Source organism: Tenebrio molitor, chromosome 1 (genome assembly GCF_963966145.1).
Source record: "Tenebrio molitor chromosome 1, icTenMoli1.1, whole genome shotgun sequence".
Taxonomy (NCBI): Eukaryota; Metazoa; Arthropoda; class Insecta; order Coleoptera; family Tenebrionidae; genus Tenebrio; species Tenebrio molitor.
The window spans coordinates 47,916,820-47,942,984 of record NC_091046.1 but is presented as its reverse complement, the minus strand read 5'-3'; the positions used below and the strand labels follow the sequence as shown (position 1 = coordinate 47,942,984).

Here is a 26,165-nt window from a genome sequence, read left to right as displayed (position 1 = left end):
ATTACATCACAACATTTTTCTTCACCTCACTGCACACACGTTTTTTTTGTGTCTCCTTTGCTGGATTTTGAAATAGAAAAATTGCATCTCCTCCTTTCCAAGTGAAATGTTTCGTTTCGTTCAAAACTCGAATTCCTGGAGTTGGCGGCATCGTCGCCACCCATTATCCCATTCGACGGCTAATTACACCCAAACAAACGCGCCTTATCACAGTTATGACCGATAACGCTCCATCGGCCAATATTTGTCGAGCAATCAGCGATCAACAATAAAAATTATCCGTCTGTTTACCGGCCCAACAAACCGCCGGACGGGGTGCTTTAATCTTGGCATTCGGGCGGCGGTTTTGACGCTCACCGTGATTGTTCGGCCGCAGGTGAAGTTGTTATTAGTGTGCCCATCCTCCGGGCCTAATTGCACAGTCTCTACCCTGCACCATTTATTATCGCCAACGGTCTGGCTGCTTTGTAATTAATAACGCATTTATCACGCCGGATAGTTCCCAACCCCGTATCGTCGTCGTCACTGGTCCGGCCGGCTTAAACGATATTAAATTGATACCGGACTCCCGGACCTGGAAGTGCGGCAGTCCGGGTTTTGCGCGGAGGAGTGCTGACCTCGCGGCCGACTCGACTCGAGACTGCCGACCACGGAAAGCTCTTAGGGCTATTAGTCCACAACAGGCGGCGGTCTCTTGAAAACCGCTGAGCCGGCGACGCAGCCTCGAGTAGATAACTGCTGGCCTCTTGTAATTCATGATTTACTTCCCAGAACTTGTAATTAGGCGTGGAGATGCGATTCGGGACGAGAACCGCAGAAGCACCAGCAGCGCGCGGCGCGAAGAGGTGTAATGACGCGCACAAGAAACTTTATTGGCCCTCGTGGTCGAGATTTTCCCATCGAGTGCCCTCAGAAGATCAATTTCCTCTGGCGGAACTTTTCCGTGATGCGGTAATAACAACTTTGCTTTCTTCCATTTCCTGCTCCCCGGGAAAACACAGCGAATACTCCGCTGACCAGCGCGCAAATGTGGCGGCGACACGACGGCGTGGAGACCATTAACGCGGCAAAATCTCCGGGTTTTTGCCGTCACCGGACTCGCACCGACCATATAAGAGCCGCGCCGGGGCGTAATACATTAAATTTAAATAACGTGCGGATTTGCGGCTTTCACATTGTCGGACTGGTTCTTTCGCTCGAAAAATAATTAGAAACTAGGTGAGCCGCGATTTTTCGTTGTCGCGAGATTTTTGTTACTGGTGTTGCGGCGGCAGAGTCACCGCCACCGGATTGGATTACATTAAGAAATTAACTCCTGATGTATGGGTGGATAATTTTATGCTCCAGCAATTTACTTGATGGCGTATTAGGATAATTAATTCTGGACACATTAAGGCCAATTACTGAGGACGATATCGACGGCAACGAAACATCGCTTCGTAGGTATCGAACCGGCTAACTTAATAATTTGGGGTTATTAATCTGGTTTGACGCCCGAGGTGCTTCAAGATCTTCTACGGCCTCGAACAATGGGGGCTCCACGGAGAGGGTCTCGCTGGTTTGACAGGGCACACCAATCGGTGATGTGATAGATTTGGCGTTGTTGCAAAACGCCACCGACAAGTTGAAAATAAGCGTCACGTTTTGAAAAATTCCTCCATGGGAACAATTTTGGAAAAAAATATTTTTTTTAACCTTGAAAGAAACGGGTGCAAGAGTAATATCGTTGTCTCGTAGACGTTGCGGATCACTTACTCGTAATTGTCAAAAATTTGAAGAAGTCATGATCAGACGAAATTTCCAAAAATGTTTATCGAGACAAAAAGAAGAACAAGAAGAAGAGTGGCAAGAGATGTTACAACCCCTAATTGATATTTTTTTATGTCGACGTGGTCCAATTTTGACTCGATTATTTCCCCACCCCCGGCGACATTCTTCGAAAGGGCCCACCTTCCATTTACTCCGTTCCCTTCCATAACCCACGAAAATGTGAACCGGCCCCGGTGACATCACGCACCCTTGGCCTGATTTATTTTAGAGCTTCACTTAATTCTCCATTTACACGAACACTTGTCCCATTAAATGGGCGTTTTCACGCGAGCCCCAGTAAAAAACCCCAGGTCCATCTGGTCCCGCTAGCCGCCCAGGTCGTGTCGCGGTACCCACCACCAGGGTGGGCCGCCTTCACTGCCGATTGTTTAAGGCCGTCGACTCGGTCCGTTTATTTTATCAGCTGTATAACGCCTATTCTTGTGCCTGATTTAATACAGATTAGAATTAGTAACATGAGACAAACGCACGTATACAGTGTGAGTTATTAAAACGGCCGTGACGCACACATATATCTCGTCGACTTTTATATGAAGGCTATTGTTCCTCTGGTTTATGGCGCTGGGATATTTATTCGCTCATTCCGGCCAACGCATTAGCTACATTATATCTCCTCTTGCATGTGTGTGTGTGTGTGTATAATGCATCCTGGTGTGCCCTGGACGCCCCATTGTCCTGCTCTTCGATCTTATCTTCGCTATCTCGCCGTGTATCTCGTGTAAGGCTAAGTAAGTGAACGCGACCAATCCGCAGATTATTTCTCAAGGATGTATCGACAAGCCAAGACGTAAATATTGTGGTGCGGCCATTGTGTACATATTTGTTCGACTTGTTTTCCACGTCGATAGTTTTGTTTCTTCGGTTTGCCTTTCGTTCGTTTCTGTTCGGTTCGACGAAACGCGATAGGTGGACTACCGGAACGCACCGTTTCTTCGACCTCGTCGGGACCGCTCCTCCTGTTCGCATGGGACATGGTCCACATTCCCGACGATGCGGAGAAGGTTTCGGCCGAATTATCTATCATCTACAAGTTCACGAGTGTAAAGCATATTTGACATTTTTCGTGTGGTACAATAGAGCAGTACGTAAATGTCAGAAAAGGGACAATCCTACAGGCTGCTGGACAAAATAAAGAAATCTTCAGTGTTGTACACGTTCTGGTGATTCCTGCGGTACCATGGTTAAATTGATAATCATATCGATTCAAGTTTTGAGACAGTCAAAAAATCAGATTTCTTTTACTTCAATGGTACTACATAGTATAGTTTTTCTATTCACCAGAAGTGACATCTTTCCCTAGTAGACTTTTAGTTACTCGTAGATCCGTTTAAGAGAACAAAAGAAGAAATTTTGGATTTGCTTTTTGCATTTTTTCTCTATATTCTTAATTGGGAAACAATATCCTTTACTTGAAGCTTCATTTCTTACTCGTTTATTTTTATATTTCCTTACAATCTTCCTGAATATTCAAAATACATATCCAAACTAAAACTTTTGACATTATTATACACTCGAAAAAATTTTCCCTTTGACATAAATCCCTCACAAATTTTTCATTTTATCTGTGACTTAGTCATTGATTTTTTTTCACTTCGTGGACATTTTCCACTTTTTTAATTCAGTAATTCTGCTTTCCACTTCCTCAATTCGCTTTTTTCCCAACAAACTATTTGATTCTGCTGTTTGTTTCCTCCCACAGTTTCAGAATCTGTTGTTTTCACTTTTTTTCATTATGCTGTTCCAGATATGTGTGTACGTATTTCAAGACTTAGTACTTGTTACTTTAAATTCTCCAAAACTAGTAAGGTAATAAAATAATAAGAGTTTGTTGGTACCGAAATATTTTTTTTTCATTTTAGAGAAAATGAAATTTAAAATTATTCAGTCCTAATTATATATGGCATAACTGCAGTTTAATTCTTTGCTTTCTTCTGTTTTGTTTGCTTTTTATTTTAAAAAAAGTTTCTTTAGTATCTATCAAATAATTTTTATTTGGCGTTACAGTTTTAGTTTTCAAAAATTTGACGTTGTTGACTATTTATATGTTTTACTCTTGACTGGTATCTTTAGATGTACTGATCATTGTATTTAAATACTTTTTGCACTTTTTTTTGCAACTTCAAAAATATTTAAAAAAACTTGTATGTCTCTATAATTGTATTCATTTTATTCATAGGGTGAAATAAAATACGCTTATAGTTTACAGAACTTTATTTCAAACTTTAATACACTTGCACTTAACCAAGTTTTATTAATTTGTTACCGAAATAAATAAAACACAAACAACCACTAGTTATTAATTCATTTAATGGAAATAATTGTAATAGAACTATAAATGCACCCACTTCAATGTAGTTTTTTAATTTTAGCTTGTCACTTAAGTGGTGCAATAGCAGTACAAAAATTAATGCTGCCTGATTCATCTTTTTAAGTTTTATAAAAGATATGTTCTAATAATAATTTACGAGGAATTGCGCATTCGCTGTCCTCGTGTATGTAAACTTCCCGCTTACCAAAAATGGCGGTGCTTTATTCATATAAATAAATAAATATTTTGTAATTGTAAATATACTCGTAGTTTGTAAGTATCTCAAATTACGGTTATGTTATGTTTGCAAAACGTTTGATTGAAACATTTTTGTTTAAGAAAATTGAGAACCTTGATTTGTTTAACAATTGGTACAACTTATTGTTTTATTTAAAAGTTTACATTATTTATTTCAATTTACATACAATCAAGTTATTTATGGGTTTTGGTATTGATTTCTTTTTATAGTGGTACTTGATATCGTTTATTTTCCCGATTCCTTCGGTAGATCGGCACCGTTTAGCACAGTTCAAATAAAGCAGCTCACGTAAAAGTTAGCGGTTACTAACTCAGATTTCCATATTAAAAGCCACTTAAAAAAGCATACCTACAGTTTTACGAATATTTCTGAAGGCAACACAATAAAAACCTCGCGGAAATTGCGCTGATGTTTATCTGTGACTGGCAATAAAGTCCTTGTTTGTACATTTTTAAGGCTCACCAAAGATAACAAAATAAATCTGTTTAGATTTCATCTATGTAGAATCGCTCAAGGTGTTTTCGTAAGTAAACACCGACTATTTGTTTATTTACTTAGAGCGAATTACATCACGTGAATTGTTGAAACGCGAACGATCTGAACCGGCAATTACGTAGAAAAATTCTTAGGAGGTCCCCTCGTCCACACGACTAATTGCACCATCCTTGGGGAAGGAAAAAATCACCGGTCAATCAATCGTCACGGAAGATGAAAGCGGCCATTGTACTCGCCGGAGTCGTGTCCGTCGGAGTCGTAACTCGAGACCCGATTTCGAAACGTCCTCACGGAAACACGTCCTGATCTCTAATCGCACTAATTATCCGGTGTCTCAAATTTGAATTGAATTTGAATTTTTCCTTTAATTAGGAACGACGACAAATCGCCATAATTAGCGGCGCTTCTATTTTTGGCAACGTTTCCACATCTCCAAACAAGTCCTGATTTACGACGCTCGCACGCACCGTCAGCAAACTGGATCCGGACGAGTCCGGAGTCTGGAAATCGAAGAGACGACTTTTCAGCATAAATCCCGGAGTCGTCGCTGCACCGGGTCGGGTTACTCTCCTCCATTTTTATCTCGTCTAATTAATTACGCACCGCTAGTTACAATATGTAAATGGGTACACGGGACAGATCTGAGATACGGCCATATTGGATTACGGGTGGATTTATACCAACGGTAGCCGGGCAGACTGTCCATTGTTTATCGTCGTGTGGGTGGAGAAGAGTAGCGATCGAATCCGGCTAGCCTTGGAATATCAAACAATTGATTGTGGAAAAAAAATGGAAAAGTGTGGCCGTTTACGTACCTGATTTACATTGTATGGCGGCGGCGGAACGCTTCGCAACGAATAAACATCGGATTTTATGGCCCTAATTGGACTTAATACTGCGAGTAATTGAACCGTAAATTAAATCAAAGCGATTGTTTTCTGGACCAGTGGCGTGCGCACCCCCGGACGTCGAGATCTTGGGGCACGTGTGGGGCGCAGCAACGTCGTGTTGACACTTCTGGGACAAATCCGCGCGATGAACGACCGTTTCCACGGACATTTTATATTTAGTCGGTTGTGTTGTGTGTCGGTCAACGTTTTCCTGAATTACCAATTTAAATGAATGGAGTGACGTACCGCTTCGGAACGAATTTAAATAACCATTGAAAATTACGTACATTGTGCCGTATGCCGAAACACGTGTCGGCCGTAATTATTAGATTACGTAACGGCGTTAATTTAGTCTGTGGCAACTTTATCGGGAGCGTGACACACGGTTTAGGAGTTCAAAAACATTGAATTATCTACAAAGCAAATGAACGTCACAAATCGGGATTAATGCTCTGCTTTGGTGGCGTGTTTGCATTCGGAACGCGTTGGAAGTCCGACTTTTACAGATTAATAACGTGTCTGTGATTAGGTTCTTTCGTTTTGTTGTGTCATCCGGTCGGTTTAGATATTGCATTTTAATTTTTCAATTTTTGAAAAATTCAAATCGGAACGTAGCGGCCTGGACTGGACCAAGTTAAACCAAGACTCAAAATGCATACATACATAGAAAGACACCACATTTAGAATAAAATATGTATTGTCAAATGAATTTTCAAAAAAAAAAATCGCAACTATTGTTTATTTGTCGCGTGGATATCCGGTATAGTCCAATTTTTACCCTTTTGAGGTGACGTCACGATTTCCTTCCTCGCTTTCTCTTTATTGAAACGACAGAAACAGAAAAAAACAAAAAAAAAAGGCACGTTTATTTATTGATGGTCACTTTGAGGTTATTTTATGCTCCTGTCAATTTGACAATTTTTAATTTCTTTCACTTATTACATTGATTACAAACATAACCTTTCGAAGCAATTGTCAACAAATTTGACACATTTATAGTTATTTATGATCAATTCAAATTTGTTTCTGATCCTAGTTCAAACATACGTAAAGTTACTAGATAATGACGTCATTGCAAAAGGGTAAAAATTGGACAATATGGCGTCTCTACTATGGTGGGATAAAGTCATTGAAAATGAAATTATTAACTAAGGAAATTTACATTTACTTTTTTTACTAGACAGTTATGGTAGAAAAAACGTTTTGTTTCTTGAAACTAAAAAATTGTTTCAAAACAGTGGAAATTGGAAAATAAAAATTTCAGTTTCTTTTGCTTAGTTGATTAGGTAGGTGTATGAAGATAACTGTTTTAAAAAAATAATAGATAAATGAAAAAAATAGACACAGAGTGAACTAAAACCAAATTCGTATCACACATTATCATTACGGATGTTATTATGTAGTATGTAATGGTAAAATTTATTATAAAAACTGAGTGTAAGTGTAAAATTATCTTAAATCCATCTTCCTGTAGTATCGTCCCACCCGGCGATATAATAAATATAAATGAGGGGATACGGCATCGAGGCCGGATTTATTTATTATTACGGATATTTCTTTTCTACCAAGTAATGATAATAATTCCTTGGAAACCATAATTTTTATATTATCATTTATTTTGCATTACGCCCACCTTTTACACGACATTCATGTCGGAGTTTGTTAATATGACAATACAGATTGCAGACAATATTAAAATCAAGTAGTGAGGCTATAAAGTATTGAAGTTATAAAGGAACGCAGTCTCCTCCGCGTTAATATTGGCATTATAAAATTTTTTGAAAAAACGGGAAAAATATATTTTTTATACTTACCTAACTGAAAATTGTTTTTATGATAAGAAAAATTAAGTAAGTAGGTAGATACTTTGAACAAAACTATTATGTAAGAAATATGTATATACAGTGTATCTACAATTAAATTTATGCAAATGCAATGATTATACTTAGAAAAAAAAAATTAGCTTCAAATAAAAAAATCTCTTAGGTATACATTTAGACGAATTTATGTACATGTGACAATAACTTTACTCAGATTTGGAAAAACAATCAAAAATTGTGCAAATTTGAAAAAAAATCTGTCAAACTTTTAAATGAACTTCACGGCCATTCGAGTCACACTGTATACAGCAAGATGTAAAAGTGGTAAATACCTACAAAAATAACTTCCAAATTGAGAAAAAATATAACTGAAAAATGTGACATCTACCCTGTAGCTGATTAATTCTCGAAAACTCCTAATTTGGATTAGTTTTTTCACATTTTCCTTTATTTGTGAATATCTGTAGCACACCAAAAGTGGTCACCATAAAAACCTCCTGGAGGCCAGCGTCGACGAGTGCACTGACCCGTCCCCGCATAAATTAGAGCCCCATTCCCAAAAAACAATAGACCATCGACTTAATTACCTCTGGTTTCGATGGGCGAAAGGTGTGAACTCGCTTTATGCCATGTCCGAGTGTCGTAATTTTTTATAATTTAATTAGGTTTGACATTAACGATCCGACATTATCTCGTTACGTCCGCGAGCGTACCATAAACAAGTCCCCTCGAATTTTCGTTGGTAAAATCAAGTTTTCATCGGTTTCACGGTTTGCCGCCGCCGAAATCCCCGCACGACGTAACTTAAAACCGCCAATTAGCATTCTTTCAGATATGTACTACACATGTCGTTCCCGTGCGACGCCGGCTCTCTCTCTTCTAATGACCGCCGCCGACCCGACAACCGTTTCCAAGCAGAAGAAAAAAGAGGAACCCAGATGAATAGAAAGCGCACCGAGTCCGGTTCCGGAACATGTGGGGTACTCCCGTGTACGCACACACGTGGGGAATTATTCATCGGGATGAATTGAATTCATCGATTATTCAGCGGGACAATCGGCCCGTCGGAGGGAATCCGACCGGAGGAAGAGAGAGCTTTTTGGGTCGCCGGACCGGCCTCCGGTAATTATTGGTGGAATGTAATCGTCCAACTGTCTATTTTAAAAAACCGATGAATAAATTACGAGCACCGGAGGTATTTTGTCGTCCAGCATCTATTCCCGTAACTCTGCATTATTAATTCCATTTTCGATTCGGCTCGAGTGAAAATATCTCGATGCATGTGTCCCGTTCATTTTTAACGCTGCATCTGCTTCTATAATTGTCGACTGGGATGCGAACCGGCCCCACCGAAGGATCGAATTGGAACCCATTCATTTTTGAGAGAGCTGACAATTTATGCACCGCCGACTGTTAGTTTTAACATTATTGATTCGACAATAAATTATAACAGCGAACTTAGCTAGTCTGGCCGGTTTATTTTAGCTTTATTGCCTATTTTCTGTTAGCAAAGCTGCGTTGTGTGTTTGTTTTGTGAATTTTCACTGCTTTCGGCTCGGGTACGAACAGGTGGCTGCTTTCGAAGTTTGTGCGTTTGTGGCCTCCTTACATCTCCCGCAACAAATTCTTACCCTCGACAGCTTCGCACAAAAATAACCAAAAGAATTATTAAACGTTTTAATTTTTACCGACCACAAGAAATTGATTGTGCTTCTGTACATAATTTATACGTTAATTCTATAGCGAAACGGACCTTCAAAAAATTAACTGGGACCATCAAGGCGAACGCTACTTCATAATGCAGCAACATTTTTTCGATTCTGCCACACTACACCACATCTGTCAAAGATTTGGTTTTTGAATTTCCAAAAGGGCGCTGCGTTCGTGCGCGTAACTTCCCACTTGTATAATATACCGAAATACAGAGTGATCAACAAGAAACCAAATCAAGAGTGCTACCTCATCTTTTGTTTTATCGAAACGTATTTCCATCATGAATCAGCCGCTTTTATTTACTTGCTGTGCAACTCGTTTTGTTGGTTGCCTACCTCTAAAAAATCTATTATTAATTGCCTTTATAAATTTTTTGTAATTCATGAATAATAGATTTAAAAGCAAGTTATAATTAATTATTATTTATTATTGATTAAGGAAAAAACACACAGTTACACAAAATTCCTTCATAAGGCACAATCTTGAGTTACAAAATTTTAAAAATAATTATTTTTCACAATTCTTTGTTTTGTTGTTTTCTGTAAGTGTAAAAGTTATTATTCTCTAATTTTTGGGTAATTGAGAACTTACTCGTATTTTTCTAGCAGTGTTTAAAACATTTAAATTACTCCAAGGTCAAAAAATAAGTTTTCACAAAAACTGCTCAAAATGTTCTCCATTGTGGTCCAGACAGAATCAAACTTGCCTCTCATAATTTCAAAAACCCTTATGAAGCTGTCAATTTGTTTAAGGTAATGTGTGGGTTTTATTTCTTGCAACACACAAAGGGAAACAAATTAATATCCTTCTTAAAAATTTTCTGATAAGTGCCATAACACAATTTAACTTGCTGTCTTAAACGCCTTACGAAAGTTGAGGGATGTTCCTTGATAATTTGTCGAACATTTTGCACCGTTTCTAAAATTTGAACTAAGGACTGACCTGACTTCTTCTTAATGATGGATTATGATGTGTTAAAATTAGGCACTATAATTTTAAGACATTGATAAACTTGTTGATAACCAATACCATCAGGTTCAGACATCTGGCTTGAAATTCTTCGGTGTAAGGGGGTACAAAGTAAAGCCAGTTTTCATTTTCTTGTTTCACCCTCTTTCGAAAATAATCTAATAAAAATGCCTTCTCTTTAATGGTAAAACCCATTTTACAACTTATTCTGGGATAATTATTGCTTACAACTTCAATAAACGTCTGTAAACTTTGCCGAAATCGAAGATTTGTTTTCTAGGTTAAATCACTTAAATTGTCAACAACAACAACCTTGAATTTTGAAATGTGACATTTCAACGAAGCATCTCCGTACCAGTGGCGTCGCGTTTGGCAATAAAGATGATAATTTACTTACTCTTACAAATGTAAAATGTTGCTCTTGTTAATCTTATAAATTGTTTCCCTTATCTTATAATAATAATAAAATGCACAATTATAATTCCAACGTCTAAAATTCATAAGGTATCATTTTTTATTAAATAGCGTTTGAGACCATAAATTGTCTACGCCCATGTTTTCACCGATTATGTGCATATGATTTTGCTACGACGTGACCGATAATTTGCAACGCTTGCTCTGATTTGGATTCTTGTTGATCACTCTGTACATCATACACAACTACGGGGTTATTATAAATGTTTTTAACATCTAGCTGGCGCTGCGGCGCATCTAAAGCATAGCACACAGCCACCTACGATGTTAGAAACATTTATAATAACCCTGTATAACTACATATTCCAAATAATGTATGTATCGACATTTCATGCATCAGATTTTTTGACTTTTACCCCGTAAAAAGAACAATAAACGGATTTACACCAGTACAAACACGTTACAACCCAAGTCTTTACGGCAAAACGCCAACTTTACAACATTTTAACACCTGCGGGTGATTAGCTCGTGCAACAACCGGGACCGTTTCATTTTCTGCTAATATGGCACTGGTCGAAAACAAAACAAAATTTTTTTATTCGTTCTCTCTCCACCTTAAATTGACATTTACATCTCTTTCTGTCGCAAAATTGCACAGATAATATTGGACAAATTAAGCGCAAGCGTATCGCAACCGCAACGTTGACGCAGCCCCGTCGAAAACAATAAACAATTCCGTGACTAAACAAACAAAAAACAATTTAATCTTCGGTGGCCCATCCGAAAACTCCCACCAAACACCGCTGTTTAAAACGAATTAACTCCACAACATAAATCCGGATCTCGCTGTTTTATGTCCAATTAAACACCGAAATGCCGTTGGTGCGATGAAAATCTTCACCATTCCGCTGGATTAAATGGAAAAACAACCACCCCGAAAAACGTCAATATCTCGGCACTGTTTACATTAAATATTGATCAACGCCAAACATACTCTGCCCGTAAATACAATGCGTCGTGTACATATGTATGAGATGCACCATTAGTTAAACATCGCGTTTCCTGTTTCCTGACTCTTCGTCCTTCGATCGCAGAAACAATGAGTGGAAAAAAAATGTTATCGCTGGATCAACGTCCTTTGTCGTGTTCATTTCCCCGTTTTGCTGTACACTTGTCGAATTTGGTATCGAGTGGTTCGCAAATAGTCAACGTAAATAAGGCTTAATCTGTTATCTGGCAAGACCGAATCTGACTTTCGTGTTGATTTATGGGGCCGTTAAGAGAGCAGGTCGCGAACTATCATTTAATTTGTTCGGATTTTCAATTATTATCCGGTCAAGATTGATAGGCGAGTGCGAATTCGTTTCCCGAACACATTTTATTATATACATAATGTTTACGCGCGTGTCAGACGCTTATCTTGTTTATTTATTGTGACTATTTTTATTAATCCATTAACCGAATTCGTCAGAAACTTCCATTTCGAGAATCTAGGTCGAGACCAAACTACATCAACAAAAAATCCTTTTCTTTCTCAAAAAAAAAAAAAAATAGATTGTCAAGTTCTAGTTTAATCGAACGTTGACATCGTCACACTGTTAGCGTGGATTCTTTTTCTGTGGGTTGTTGTTGAATGTTAATGAAAAATCGCGATGTAAACCACTAATTAAGCTCATTATGGTTAATTACAAGGTGCAACAATTATATGTGTTTTGCATACTAAATTTATAAAAACTAACTAGGTATCCTTGTGTATTATTATCATCATCGTACCCAGATATAATAACTTGCTGTAAACTGGTAATGGAATAGATGTCTGCAATAACAAACATATAATTAGTAAGTTAATCCAATATCTGACACGAAAATTGCAAATGCAAGTTTCTACTCGACGGTGTTAAATTACTTATCGTATAAGAAAATGACCGTAAACAAAAAGCAAACTGTTTGATTAATTAACGCTATATTATTATTAAATACTCTTAATTTTTCAATTACAAGATCAAATAATGGTTCTATTTATTACGTACAATTTATTAAATACGAGGATGGTTCATAATGTTTTGTTCCTAAATTAATTTTTTTCTACAACCGTCAAAAAAACGTGACATTTATGCATCGTTATCAAGTCGCAAAGTATGTCATTTTTGACAACTATTAGCTCAACGTGCAAAGAAAAGAATTTTACACAGCATAGTTTGCATTTTCTAAGCTTTTTGCGTGTATACCAACGACAACCCCTCATATATCTACCCTATAACAGAAAGAAACAACATTTTCGTAGAACTGTTGATACAATTTTTGTTAAAAAAAACCAAAACTTCAAATTTAAAACTTAAATTAAAAATTGTGGTTTTTAAGACAACCAATAACGATTAGATTCGGTACTCTATTTGTGTTTATCTTGAATATTCTCAAATTTTCTCAGACGTATTTTTACATTTCTACAATTAAAAAAAATCACCTTTTTCAATGCGCTAAACAAAGTAATTTCTCCTATTTATTTTATTTTTTATTTATCATTTTATTTGAGCAATCTACCTCTGTTCTAGTAGTGGTCAAATTTTGAAAATTTTTAACTGAAATTTGCTTTCCTATACAATTCAAAGTTTCAAAGATAATTTTATTATGTTTCTTAGATAGTGGTCTAATTTAAGTGGCAAGTAGTGTATTTATAGATATGTATTTTAAGTCATCATTTCAATCTTTTAAAAATCCTTTTTTTTTTTAATTAGAGTATCAACTATCTCCTCGGTAAACATTACCTATCACAAGTATGTGTTCTAAGATATGTGAAACATGAAGTACATTTTTCATGAACTAGAAAAATTTTTCACTAGAAATATTCCTTCACGAACAGAAAAAATTGTCAGCGTGTTTCCATATCTGTTTTGCACTTGAGCATGTTAAATATTCTCATTTTTTTCCAATCACATATCTGCAGATAAAAAGGAATCGCTCGCTTCAACAAGACAATGCGCCACCTCATGCAACAGTAATTACCACATGGTTCAATTTTTCCACTTCTTGAATCGGTAAATGAAGTTATTTGTTCCACGTTTCAAAAATTTGGGCAATTTTATTCTTGCTCAGGTAAGTAGGTGCCCTTACTTTAGTACGTATTTATCAGTCATTTTTCATTTTCGTTTAAGAACTCTCAACGGTTCCACACAAAATAGAAATCCACTTTATTAGAAGCAAAACCAATAAATCAAAACAATGAAAAAGTGGAAGCTATTTTTTCACTGAACTTATGTACAATCGCGGCCATCCAAAAGTGAACGATAGCTTGCGAAAATTTTCGTATTTTTCGTTAGATTAAATCAGGATGTATTCATTGGCGTTCGTGCAGCAGGCGTTACTATTTTAATAATAAAAAGTTGTAATAAATAATTTTTAATAAAAATGAGACTGAGAAGTTATTAATACATTATTAAAGTGAAAGTAAACTTTAGTAAAGAAACATTTCCAACACCTATTCGCATTGGCCTCTCAAGCCTGTTTTCTTGCCAACCCCTCTTTATATTGGAGATGTAAGTCTTACTGCAATGTAATTCTCTCGCCACAGCAGCCAACGACCAATTTTCTACTAGCTTTGCAATAGCCCTAACTGTCGGAGTGAGATGTGGCATTTAAAAAAAATAGTTTCAATAATTTTTTTAACGCTAGTGTTAAACTTTGACATTTTAGGACGCCTATGATTTAAAGTAAAAATCAAACTATAAAAAAAAATCGTTCACTTTTGGATGGCCGCGATAGTACATATTACAAAGACGTACATCATATATTATTACACAAATCATGTTTTCGTTGACAATAGAAATTGTATTTTGCATTTGGATTCCTCCTAATCGAATTTCTGCGGAAAAAACTAATCGCTTTTGCAAGATAATGCGCGACCTCATGCAACAGTAATTACAATACAACAGAAGCTTGAATTTCCGTTACTAACACACTTGAATGGCGCTATTTATCATATGTTTTGTATTTAGTGAGTATGTACTTTGCTGCTTGCGGTAGCTTAACGTAGTTTTTTTAAATTTATATTTACCAAAGGAAGCCTAATAAACCCTCCTTGTCCGTCGACCTCTTGATTTCCAGCTTTGTCAAATATTATTCACAAAAATACTTTTGACTCATTACCAAATAATTTTGTTTTATTTGTTCATATAACGATGTCAGAAGTTTACTTATTTACTAGAAAAGCTTTCCAAAAATTCCGTTTCCATCATCACAGTCAAGATCCAAACCAAAATAAAGTAAAAAAAAAATTCAAAAAATATCTGCTAGGTAGATACAATATAAAAAATGAACAGATACAAAAAATGAAGATATAAAAAAATTAACATTATACTCAAAGTGTCTACTGTAAATATGTAGATGAGTCAGTTACTTGGCTTTACGTTGTGCGAAAAACAAACTCTGGAAATATGTTTGTTACTAGGGGTACAGCCTACTGTAGGTACAGTTACGGCCACGGAATTTCGTCAGTTAAATTACTGTCAATTCGAAAAAACTTGTGCAGCCTAAGCTTTATTGTCATTATGACTGACATTCAAAATTTCTGTGACAGAAATTTTGTCACGCACACTAAAAATCAAAATGTCACCAGTAACGTTTTTGACATCCATGTCAAAAATTCCAATGTGGGGTTAGAAATATATAAAACCTGTTTTACAGCTAATGTCAGTTGAATGACGACTGACGAAATTCCGTGGCCGTAACTGTATGTGTAGATGAAGTAATTTGGAATATTACTATTTTTAGCCTTTCAGTAATATTTTTTTAAATTTATTATTATTGGTATATCACCGAATCATTTTCTCAACATTAAATTATCAGAACAGTTCTTTTCGGGAAACAAATGCATACAATAAAAGCCACATATGAAACCGCCTGAAATACATTTTTTACATATTGGATTCTTTTGTAAAACCTTCGGGACTTTAATTTAATTAACACGTAATTGTTGGTTTTCTTGTAGTTTCTGTCGCAAAACCTAATGTCCCAAATATCCTAATTGTTTTCGGGAAATTACACAAGTCGCACATCAAACAATTTCATTTCTGTTTCATGCGGGGCTTCCCATACAATCATCGTCGAATTAATGCCTTTTACTTTCTTTCATTTCCTATCGACGTGCTCTCTCTTTACTCTGCTTCTCTCTTCCCTAATAAGAATCGAATTGAAATTCCTGCTCGAGCCCTTCTCGAATTTTACCAAAAATGTTATCATCCGACGTCGGACTTGACGCAAAACGCCATCCTAAACCGATGTCCCACATTCCATAACATCATTTGTCCCTTCTTGGCGAATCTTTGAACATAAATTTAGCGCCGTTAGGACGCCGCCCCGTACAATAAACCATCGGAACTTTTACGACGAAACGAAACAAATTTTATTCAGTCTGGACGCATAAAATAAAATTCCAGCGAACGGAGTCCATAAAAATTAAAACCCATAAACGCATCGTCCGACTCATCGCCCTTATCTGTGTTTGTCGTTATTAACGGGAAGAATGTTTTGATGGTGGATGCAACGAGGGAGGAATTGTCGCGGGAATCGCGTCTCACCTGTAGCGTAGGGCGCCGACCACAGAGCACACAGCACAACGCACACTATATCCATAAATCTGGCCATTTCCTCAATGGTTTACAATCATATCACAACACTGTCGGACACATTGTTTAACAATAAAAACCACTTTTACACAAAGCCAGTCGCAGAATCGCGCCGCGATATGGTAAGTGGGGCTGTCGGCACGCCAACGCTCGCACTCGGCCCTTTGAAACTCACACCGATATTACAGGTCGATTGACATGTCGCGTGTTGTCGGATGACAGCGCGTCGCGAAGCAATCCTACCAACCGTCAGCGCACGACTGGCCCGAGATCCCGCACCGGAGTCGACTCCGCCGCGCGCATGTTGCTCTCCTCGTGCCTGTGGGCCGATCTAGATGAAAAGAAAAATAATAACTCGTTCTGATTTATTTATATTTATTGGGCATATCTCGGATTCATTTATTCGCGCCGGAAAAAGCGCCAACACATGCGACTTTGCCATTTTTTTCGCGAGGGGGGCCACACCGGAGCACACTCCCGACGCGGCCGATCGCTCGCGCCGATCGCGATTGACACGGGGCCCATTTTTCGGGTGTAGGTGCGACCGTGGGCGGAACACTCGTTTTTGTATCAATTTTTTCTTGTCTATGTAATTAATTGGCCTCGTGCTAATTACTCGGAGGCGGGGCGGCTCCCGATTCGACAAACGAACAGCGCTAACCGGCGCCGGAAAAAAATTACCGACATTCCGACGAGGAGCGGACACAAAGCGCCGCAAGATTGCTCTTTTAAACAAAACAAATCAAACAATAAAATAATCAACAATCAATAAACGAGGTCCATCAAAAATCGACCAGATTACGCAACCGAACAGAGTTGTTGTGACAAGTGACGTTTCAGCCTAACCTCAAATTGTTTAGTCGATAATCACAATAAAAAACACAACAAATCGATAAGGGAAACGGTGTTAATACACCTGTGATTAGTTCTTAACGTTTCAGGAACTTATTTAGATAGAGCCAATACCGTTATAATGACAGAACGAAGGAACCAATTTATCCAGACGGACAAAACGCCGAATACTTACTCGTTGATCCGTTCGGCTAATTTTTAGAAAAGCTCTCAAATCAAGAACAAGACGCAAGTATTTATGTACATCTTTTAAGTGGACAAGTACAAGTACCTATCCATACTTGAGTACTAAGTATCGGTGTTTGTTTAGCTTTGTCAGAGTGGTTAGACTGTATTTTGCTTGTCGGTTCGCACATTCACACCTTTGCTTTCTGGTGCCAGGAGGAGGAAGGACTCGCCCGAGGACTCGCCTAAAAAAACAGTCAAGAGATAAACCCGTCCGATAAAAATTTTAATTACAAAATTGCCACCCAAATTATTGCGCCTCGAATTAATTTCGACTCGAATTACTCCAGAGACACACTTTTCTGAATTTGAACACTTGGCGGAGCTAGTGGTCAGGGCCGGCCGTTGCTCCCAAATACATATTAATCGCTCCGAAATTAATTTCACCTAAAATGATAATTAGCAGTGCTTTAATTAATTACAATTTGTTTGAAGAAGCGCAAAGAGGCCGCGCCGGAATTTATCATATCTTTCCATCTGGTCGGATTAAAATACATTTTTCGAAAATATGAATAATAACTGAGATTCTTACTGTTTTCGTCCATTAAGTTGGGAGAGAACCAGTTCAGGTCCGGTGTTTTATCGCCAGATCTGGCTGATCCGCGAGTCGGAAAAAGTGCAAGAATTCTAGAAGAATGTCGAGCCACTTACCCCGACTGGATACGGTTCGGATTTTTTTTTTTTTTTTGGTGGGAAAAAAGCGCAGATGATGCGCAAAAAGGTCGCCAAAAGAACTGAAGAAATTGCTGGTGCACGGATAAGGAAACTGGACGGTGATGGTTTATTCATGGCGAGGCTCGCGATGGTTTTGGTCGGTGTCTTACAAGGATAAAAACTGTCGTATCATTTTTGTGGTCGTGTTGGTACAATAGACGAGATTTCAGTGGAGTCTAGCAATTGCGGTAATCACGGTGAAAATAGTAATAAATCCGTCGAAGGGAACAAAAGTCTTCACCCATCTGCTCGGGAACAAATTAGAGGTATTTTGCGGTTTGGAGAGCGCCACAAAAGGTGTTCCCCACATAAACATCAATTACGACCTTAATTAAAAGCTCCTTATAAGCTGCAATAAGTTTTTTAATTTGGAGTCCGACCTCTTCAATTTGTCCATCGGACGGATCGACAGCCTACCAAGAAGAGAGTTTCTCAATCCCATCGATCTGTTAAAATATGAATGTCAATAAACCGGCACGTTTATTGGATTTCACTGTGCCGTACACTCGTAATCAAGCTTATAATTACACACCGCGCGGCCATAAACTCTTGCCGAGTGTATAATTAAGCATTTTTAATGAGGGAGTTATTGGCAATTACAAACACCGTCCGAGAAATTGCCAGTTACCGGGAGCCACCAAACGACATAATTCAATTAATCCGGCTCGGTGCGGTTTTCGAAAAAAATCCGAAGCTCGATTCGGCGGGGGCGTAAGAGCCGTGAGAACGGTCGCGATTGATTCCGCCACGAGGCGGCGGAAGGATCGCGACGGTCCCGTTACGAAGACAACACCGGTGTTTGCACAGCTCTTGGTGTTATTGATAAGTGCGAGTTGAGGCCGCTCGGAGGCTCCGCAATCATCCAAAAACGATAATTTACAACCGCTAGCCCCGGTGGGCACCGAGCTCCGCAATTTCCAATTTCCCGCCAGGAAAAATGGTAATGATGGTGATTACTGGACGGCACGACGGCCCGGAACGAATCGCGTTTCCAGTAAAATCCCGCCGGGACAAGAATTTGCACCGAGAGACTAATTTGAGATCTCTTCGCGACCGCATTTGGAAGGGTTGTACAAAATTTGAGTGATAAATTTTCGTTTTTACAAGTCTTCAGAAAAAGATATCAATGGGAGCCAAGTCTGGGGATCTAGCTGGCCGCGAGAAAGGTCCCAATCCACACAACAAGCGATTTAGAAGTGCATTGTTGAGGCGTTAAAATTGTATCCGCTTGTCCAAATTCTATTAGGAATATACACGAAACTGCTTCTTGGTGATGCTAGTGGTGAAAGGTCATTTTCTACATAAGAACGGATAAAAAATTGTTCAAGGAATTCTCGGAGGCAAAACAAATTATCATTCTTGTCAATCCTGGAAACTGAATCCGAGTCGGTAGCAAATTAGATCTTGATGCAATAAAAGATAATTTTGTCGGAGTAAAGAGCAGGAAAAACGTGTTAATGCATGTTAACAGCAAGTAAAATGGTTGTACCTGGAACAGCATACATTTTTTGTGTGTGTAATTTTTGGCTTTATAATGTTAACTGATAGAAGTGTTATGTTACTTTGAATTGGAACCCTAGAACCCTATCAGAGATGCCTTGCACTGGAGACCTTGATAAGGACCTCACTGCGGCGATTATCGGTAGCGCGAAGGTGCATTGTCTGACCAGAACGAATCGCATTTCCAATAAAATCTCATTTAAATAGTGGGTCCATAAGCCGCGATGATTGTGCGTTTTCCTCGCATTCACCCGGGTGACAGTTCATTTCTCGCTCCTCAATCAACCTTCGAAAAGCACTTTGGATTCCTGCAAATCTCGGCCTTAGCCTCTCAAATTAATTAATTCCGGGTCAGCGGCCTGCGTGTGTGAAACCGCTTTAAACAAATATTGCACTATTTGTTCAGTCTGGAAAGCACTGGCGGTACCGTTCCAGGCGGCGCTCCGGTCTGGGGGAAAAGGCCTCGATTGCTTCACCAACACTTTTACAGCTCCGCCGGAATTATTGGCCACAAACGGCGTAATTCATAAGGAAGTCGGTCGCAATTGGGCGAACGATCCAATTTCCAATTCAATTTATTGGGGGCCGCGGCGCCCTCAAGAAACGGTTTATTATTTTTGGCGAGAACATTTGGTTAATTAATGCTGCGTGTGTCTCACTCGCTCCCGCAATTACCGAGGATTTGCGCCCACACGTTGGCACAAGATGAAAAGTTGGGCTAATCTTGTTGAAACGGCGAGCTCATAATCCTGCGGTTTATTTTTTCAAACATAATGGAACTAATTACAGTTTGATTAAAACACGGCCGCGTTGCTTCTTTTGTGGCGATAATTAGACTTCACACAAGACAAAAATAACAGGGGTTTATGCAGATTTAGCCGTCAGTGTTGATCACAGATCATCACCGAGCTGAAATTACACTGGATAAATTGAAAGATAATAAAAGTAAAATTGAAAAGCCGTAAACGCTGTCGATAACAAACATTAGCAAATAAATAATGAAAATTGGTAATTTAAGCGGAATGTCATAAAATGGGCGCATAAAACGCGAACGACGGCGTAATATCTACACAGTGAGTCATTCAGGAACAAATCGTCGGCTAATAAATTTTATTCGAGTCTAGTTTAACAGAAGCAATTTCGTTTTTTTTTGTGGAGACGCCCGTTATCAGGCAATAATTAAGTGGTGTGTGACGCAAGTAATTACACCAACTTATTTATCTCGGTTAGTTTCGCGACGGGGAATGCGGGATATTAAGGAGCTCCATTGAGTTCCGAGTTATTAATTATTGATAAACATAAAATATTGTCTCCGGTAAAATATTACCCCCGCGGGCCGTTATTATTGGTTTAGCATTAAGCAATCGTCGGTCGATTTGTAAACAAATTGCTTTCGAAACTAAACAAACCGAGTCGAACCGATTCGGGAAAGTTTCCCGTCTGATAGAGCAAGTTTTTAAAATCGAATCGCCCGATCCAGACGGATTATCCTGTACAAATATGACCGGAACAAAGTAATTGGAAACTGAAATAACAAGCTTTCTTTGCTTTGTCGTCCGTTTCCGTCTTTTAATTTTCTATTTGAGCAGATAGTCTTTGGGCGAGGCCGATGAATCGTAGATCAACAAGCTTCTAGTCGACTTTGATCTCTCCAAAGCCCTACCAATTCGGTACGCTCCTGGCATTGACAGATAATTGATTAAAACGCGATTAGGTCGTCCAACATACGGGGCGTCCCAACAAAAACCGTAAACAACTCCTCGAAGATTCCTCTTTTTGAAAAGTGCAAAAACACCATATCGCTGTATTTCTCACCGAACTACCACACTGGTATCTACGTTCCCGTTTGAAAAAATCTGGGGGGCGGCTCCGGAGGTGGAAGTTACATCAAACACAAATGTCCCAAAATGTTTATTATTCCTGCGTTTTTGCAATTTTGAAAAAGATAAATTGACGAGTTATTCGTTTTCGTTGGGACACGCTGTATTTTCAACTATATCAGTATGGAGTGATGCTCTCGCCCAGTCAATTACCTCTATAGAAAACGAAGAGAGAGAGAGAATTGGGACTCGAGCATCCTCCAAAATTAATTTGCGATTTTTGAGCCATCTTGTGTTGTTATTATTATTGGTGTAGAGAGAGACTCTGCGGCCAATGAAAAAAACATTTCGTAACATCTTGTTGTGTGAACGAGGGGTTGGAAAAAGTCATCGAGTGCCGTTTCATCAGCCCACGAACGACTCGCACCCTTCGGCATAAACCCAGGAGAAGTGGTCCGAGCGTTGCGGCCTTATCTCCGTTTATTTCCATGCAAACAAAGCCCCGTGGCACGGTGGAGAGCCCGTCCAGCGGTTCTGCTCCAGCGTATGCCCTCTCATTGTTCCATTGTTTCCGTGGACCGAGAGCGATCCTAGATACCGTCCGGAGCACATTCCGAGATCTTTATAATTATGCACGGAACAGGTTAGCTTGCCACTGGTCATGTGCTCGTATTATTACACCTTCAGCTACCGTGATAGATGACTATTAACCACACACTTTCAAGTTCAATAACTCCCATAACTCGATCACGTCGTGTACCATTAAACGTCCGACCACAATGGCTCTGTGGCAAATCAATAGCGAGCCTAATCGACGCGGAATGAGGCAAATCGACAATTAAGTCGTCATCGAAGACTGGCACCGGCTCGCCATCGACGCAGATAAAGCGATGGGCTTTCACGAACCAGACATGCCAGCGAGCCTGTCCGGTTTGGCCGAGCAGACTACTTCAAAAAATATACGGTCTGTGAGTTGCAGGAACCATCTTAAAAAAGGAAAATAAAGAATGAGCGTTATCTAAGAACAGAAATATCGAAGAAATTAAGCAAAGTAGCATGCTAAATTGCTATGATATCAAGACTTAAATTTTGAGCAATTCTTGCAAATACAGCAGTCCAAAATGTTGTCAAGTTGGTAGACTTGTCAAAATGTCATACCTAGTTATTTCATAAATCAATGTTGGTATCTCTGAGTGTCAGCCAAATTTCGTCCATTTGACATGCGCAGGACTTTTTTAAATATTAAAAAAAATTGGCGAAGAATTTAAAGTTGAAGAACGGCTTTACGTAAAAGGAGTACAGGTCAGTCGCTTCTTCAACGTGAAAAGATGGCAGTAGTTCGATACTGCAAAGAACTGGAGACGGAAAAACCATGAATGTCGATGAAAGAAATTTGTGAGAAAGCTGCTCATATTTTTGATGTAACAGTTTACCTATTTCCTAGTTTTTCATTTTTCTAATATTAAACTAGTTTTTGCCTTTTATCTTTCAATCCACATTTTATTTAACCGTTCACATTTCCCGATTTATAGGATTTCAAGTAAATATTCCGTATAAACCTTCATTTTGAAGACGCAACTCACTTTTCAGAATTATTAAACATCATAACATTGCTTTTGATGTGAAAGGTCTTAACAGATAAACAATATTTATCATTTTTCTGCAGATACTTTCGTACCGGTCGCTGGATATGATGATTTGTGCAATTGCAAGGGTAATTTCGATAGAAAAACGCAAAGTGCAACATATACATAACCTCAATAAATATCTAGTGTAAAAAAAAATCTGGGGTGGTACAGTTCGGTCTTTTAAGAATTTTTGACATTGACAATTGTTTATTAAAACGAATTGACTTTGTACGTTTGAATTAATTTCAGTGTTTTTTTCAATGTCATACATAATTACACGCAATACCTTCGACATTACAACTTCTTCACTTTTTGCACCTTATAATGCCTATCGGGAGGAGCTGGTGTTTCATTTTCTAATGTTTTACACATTACACAGTCTATTATGAAGAAATGAATCATTAGAAATTAAAATTTTAAATAAAAAAAAATGTTGACACATTTATCTTGTTGTTTGTCTAAACGTAAGATAGTTGACGGAAGTTGTGGTTTTCTTGTCGTGATAGCGTCATTATTGTGGGTAATTGTAAAAATGGCGGTTTCCATGGTGAGAGGGGATCTCTTATGTCGAAACAAAACCGGTGACATTGGTCTAGTTCAAGTGTCAAAAGCTTGGTAATGATGTGAAAATTGCCCAGTATGTTTCAGCGGCTCCAGCCCCTCATCACCCAAAAATATGCAGTCGGTTTTTTCGTCCGTCGATACGCGAACGGGAGCGGTAGCGGCACCGTCAACAACCCCGACGGCATCTTCTCCGAGCGCGAGGCCGCCCAAGAGAACCGCTACTTCCGTCAGAAAGCAGCCGATGACCTGAAAAAACTGAAAGCAGAGCTGAAAAAGAGGAAACGTCGCAAGAAGGAAGGCCAAGACAGCAGCGACGTCGAAAGCAGCGAGGGCCAAGGCGGAGGCAAAGGCTCCGGTTCCGCATAACGCACCTTCTTGATGTACTTGAGATGTTCGAATAAAATCGCTTGATATCCGAGTAGTCGCTGTTTGTCAAATTCGACGTTTGCGCCACAAAATTACCATGTTTCGACGATCGCAGCTCGTGACGCGGCCCAATCCCGCCTCGGACTTGCTGCGGCGGCTGTTCGCCGAAAAGGTCCCCGACGAGCAGAACCCGGAGAGCGGCGGCGGCAGCGGCGAGAGTCGCTACTTTCGCAAGAAGATCAGCGACAACTTGCGCCGCGTGAAGGAGAGCGTGAGGCGGCGGCGGCGCAAGCGGGACAGGCCGGACCTGGAGGACGAGAACATCTCCGAGAAATGAACCGTTCCTGTTCCAGAGCGTGACTCGATCGAGGCACGGACTCACCTATTTTGCTGGCAGTGTGTGTAAAGTGCGCAATTAAAATTATTGCTTCAATAAAGGCAGCCTTAATCCATAACGTGGCTCATAAACTCCCGGCAAGCGCAAGGTAAACCGACCGGGTTCATTAGTCAATTAAATTGCCGGATTCCTGAGAGGCGGTTAATCCGTTCTGTTTTCGTTGCGAATATCGGCTCGCTCCGAAAGAGACCGGGGCCGGGTCGTTAAAGTTTCATGGAGTGCGAGTTTAGGGCTGTTTTTCGTCGAAACGGATACGTCGATGTTTTTTCGAATCGCGTCTGTATGATTTACGAGCGAGCTGTCGACGAGTTGGGGTTGTGGGACTTTTCTCGACTTTGTAGCGGTGCTCTTCGCTCTTCTCGTGTTTGTTTCTTCGAGTAACGCGTCCGTACGCGGTTTATCTACGATTAGAATTAATCACACAGCTGTCAAAAATAATTTACCGGCGCAATTGAACCAGGCCGCACTCAAATTCAATTTAAAATAATCTCCGACGGATCTGTAAGCAATCACGGTATACGGAGCCTTCATGTATATAAAACAGATGCTGCGATAAACCCTTCAGTTTATAGGTTATTATTGTTCCAACTGGTGATGGATTAGGGGAATGTAAGGACTTAACTGCCGTGTCTCGGGATGTTCTTAAAGCCAGTATTCACAACTTTTTCCGAAAGCTCGCCCCGTCTGATAACTCCTGACAGCGAAGCCAACAACCCCACGACCGAAAAATCACCAGATAAATGTCATTTTCGTGCGGCGTTGTCGGATCGTTCGAACGTGTCGACGGTTTCATAACCTCAAAAAAATAAGAAAAAAACCAACGTAACCAGCTTGTCCTCGCTTGTCAGTCGAGTTTATCCGTCAAAAAGGCCGCGCCGAGACGTCCCGAAACCTCTTTTTGTCGACTCGACGGAAACAGATGCTTTTTAACAAACTCGCCACTCGGTCTCTATTTCAGCATTTTTCGTCTGGTCGAGGCGCGGAGGCGTCGAGGTGCGAACGAGTGGGCCTCCTACTCGCTCGATGGGTGTCAATTTACACGCAGACGGTCCATCAGACCTGTGCCGATTTACAAAACGACCGTGTAATGTATTCAAAAGGGTTCGGCACCGTCTTTGACGAGGGTGCAACGCCGTCGATTGATACACTTAATCTTTCTGTTGATAACACGAAAGCTCACGGGGACCGACCGAACGTGAACCAATTAAAATCGTCGACGAGGAGCTGTTGTCGATTAATTAGCGGCGGAGGTGCGGTCGTGTGCTGCGACGCGAGCTTCTCTCTTCCAACGAGCAGTTTTGTCGATGGATTTTTGTCGGAAAACGTCCCGTCATAAATTCCCCACGTCGCAGTCCTAGTACGAGTGTTCACTTTCCAATGGAGCTTTGCATTCATAAGCTTATCTCCTGCGCCCGCAGGACTAATCCTCCGCCCAAAAGCACATCCAGTCGAGCCTGTAAAATCCAAAATCGATACTTCATATGGTGGCAAAATTACCTTCTTCCCCGGCCGGAGTTGTCTTTTTTCTTCTCCCTGTCCCGGGAATTTATTTAATTCGGAATTTAATTCTCCTGCACTGCACAGATAAACATTCTGAATAATAAGGCCTTTGTGCTGAAAGTTTTCAATTTGCGCCGTGAATGATATTCTGACGTTTTCCGAATTTATAATGGAGGCTCGCTAGTTTGCATAATGCATGCAAGGGATCCACTCGAGCCGGGTGAACTTTCAAATTAACCATCACACATACGGGGACGCTCACACGCGCTGCTCCTCCAAC

The 26,165-nt window shown here is 39.6% G+C and overlaps 1 protein-coding gene across 1 annotated transcript in view; it reads right to left on the bottom strand.

The window, feature by feature from the left end:
* Window positions 1-16,602, bottom strand: part of LOC138141172 (roundabout homolog 2-like) — a 93,735-nt gene extending 77,133 nt beyond the window's left edge. The window contains exon 1 of the mRNA XM_069061836.1: window positions 16,272-16,602. Within this exon, the coding sequence (XP_068917937.1) occupies window positions 16,272-16,338 (67 nt within the window). The 5' untranslated portion in view covers window positions 16,339-16,602. The remainder of the gene's footprint in view (window positions 1-16,271) is intronic.
* Window positions 16,603-26,165: the final 9,563 nt, after the last annotated feature.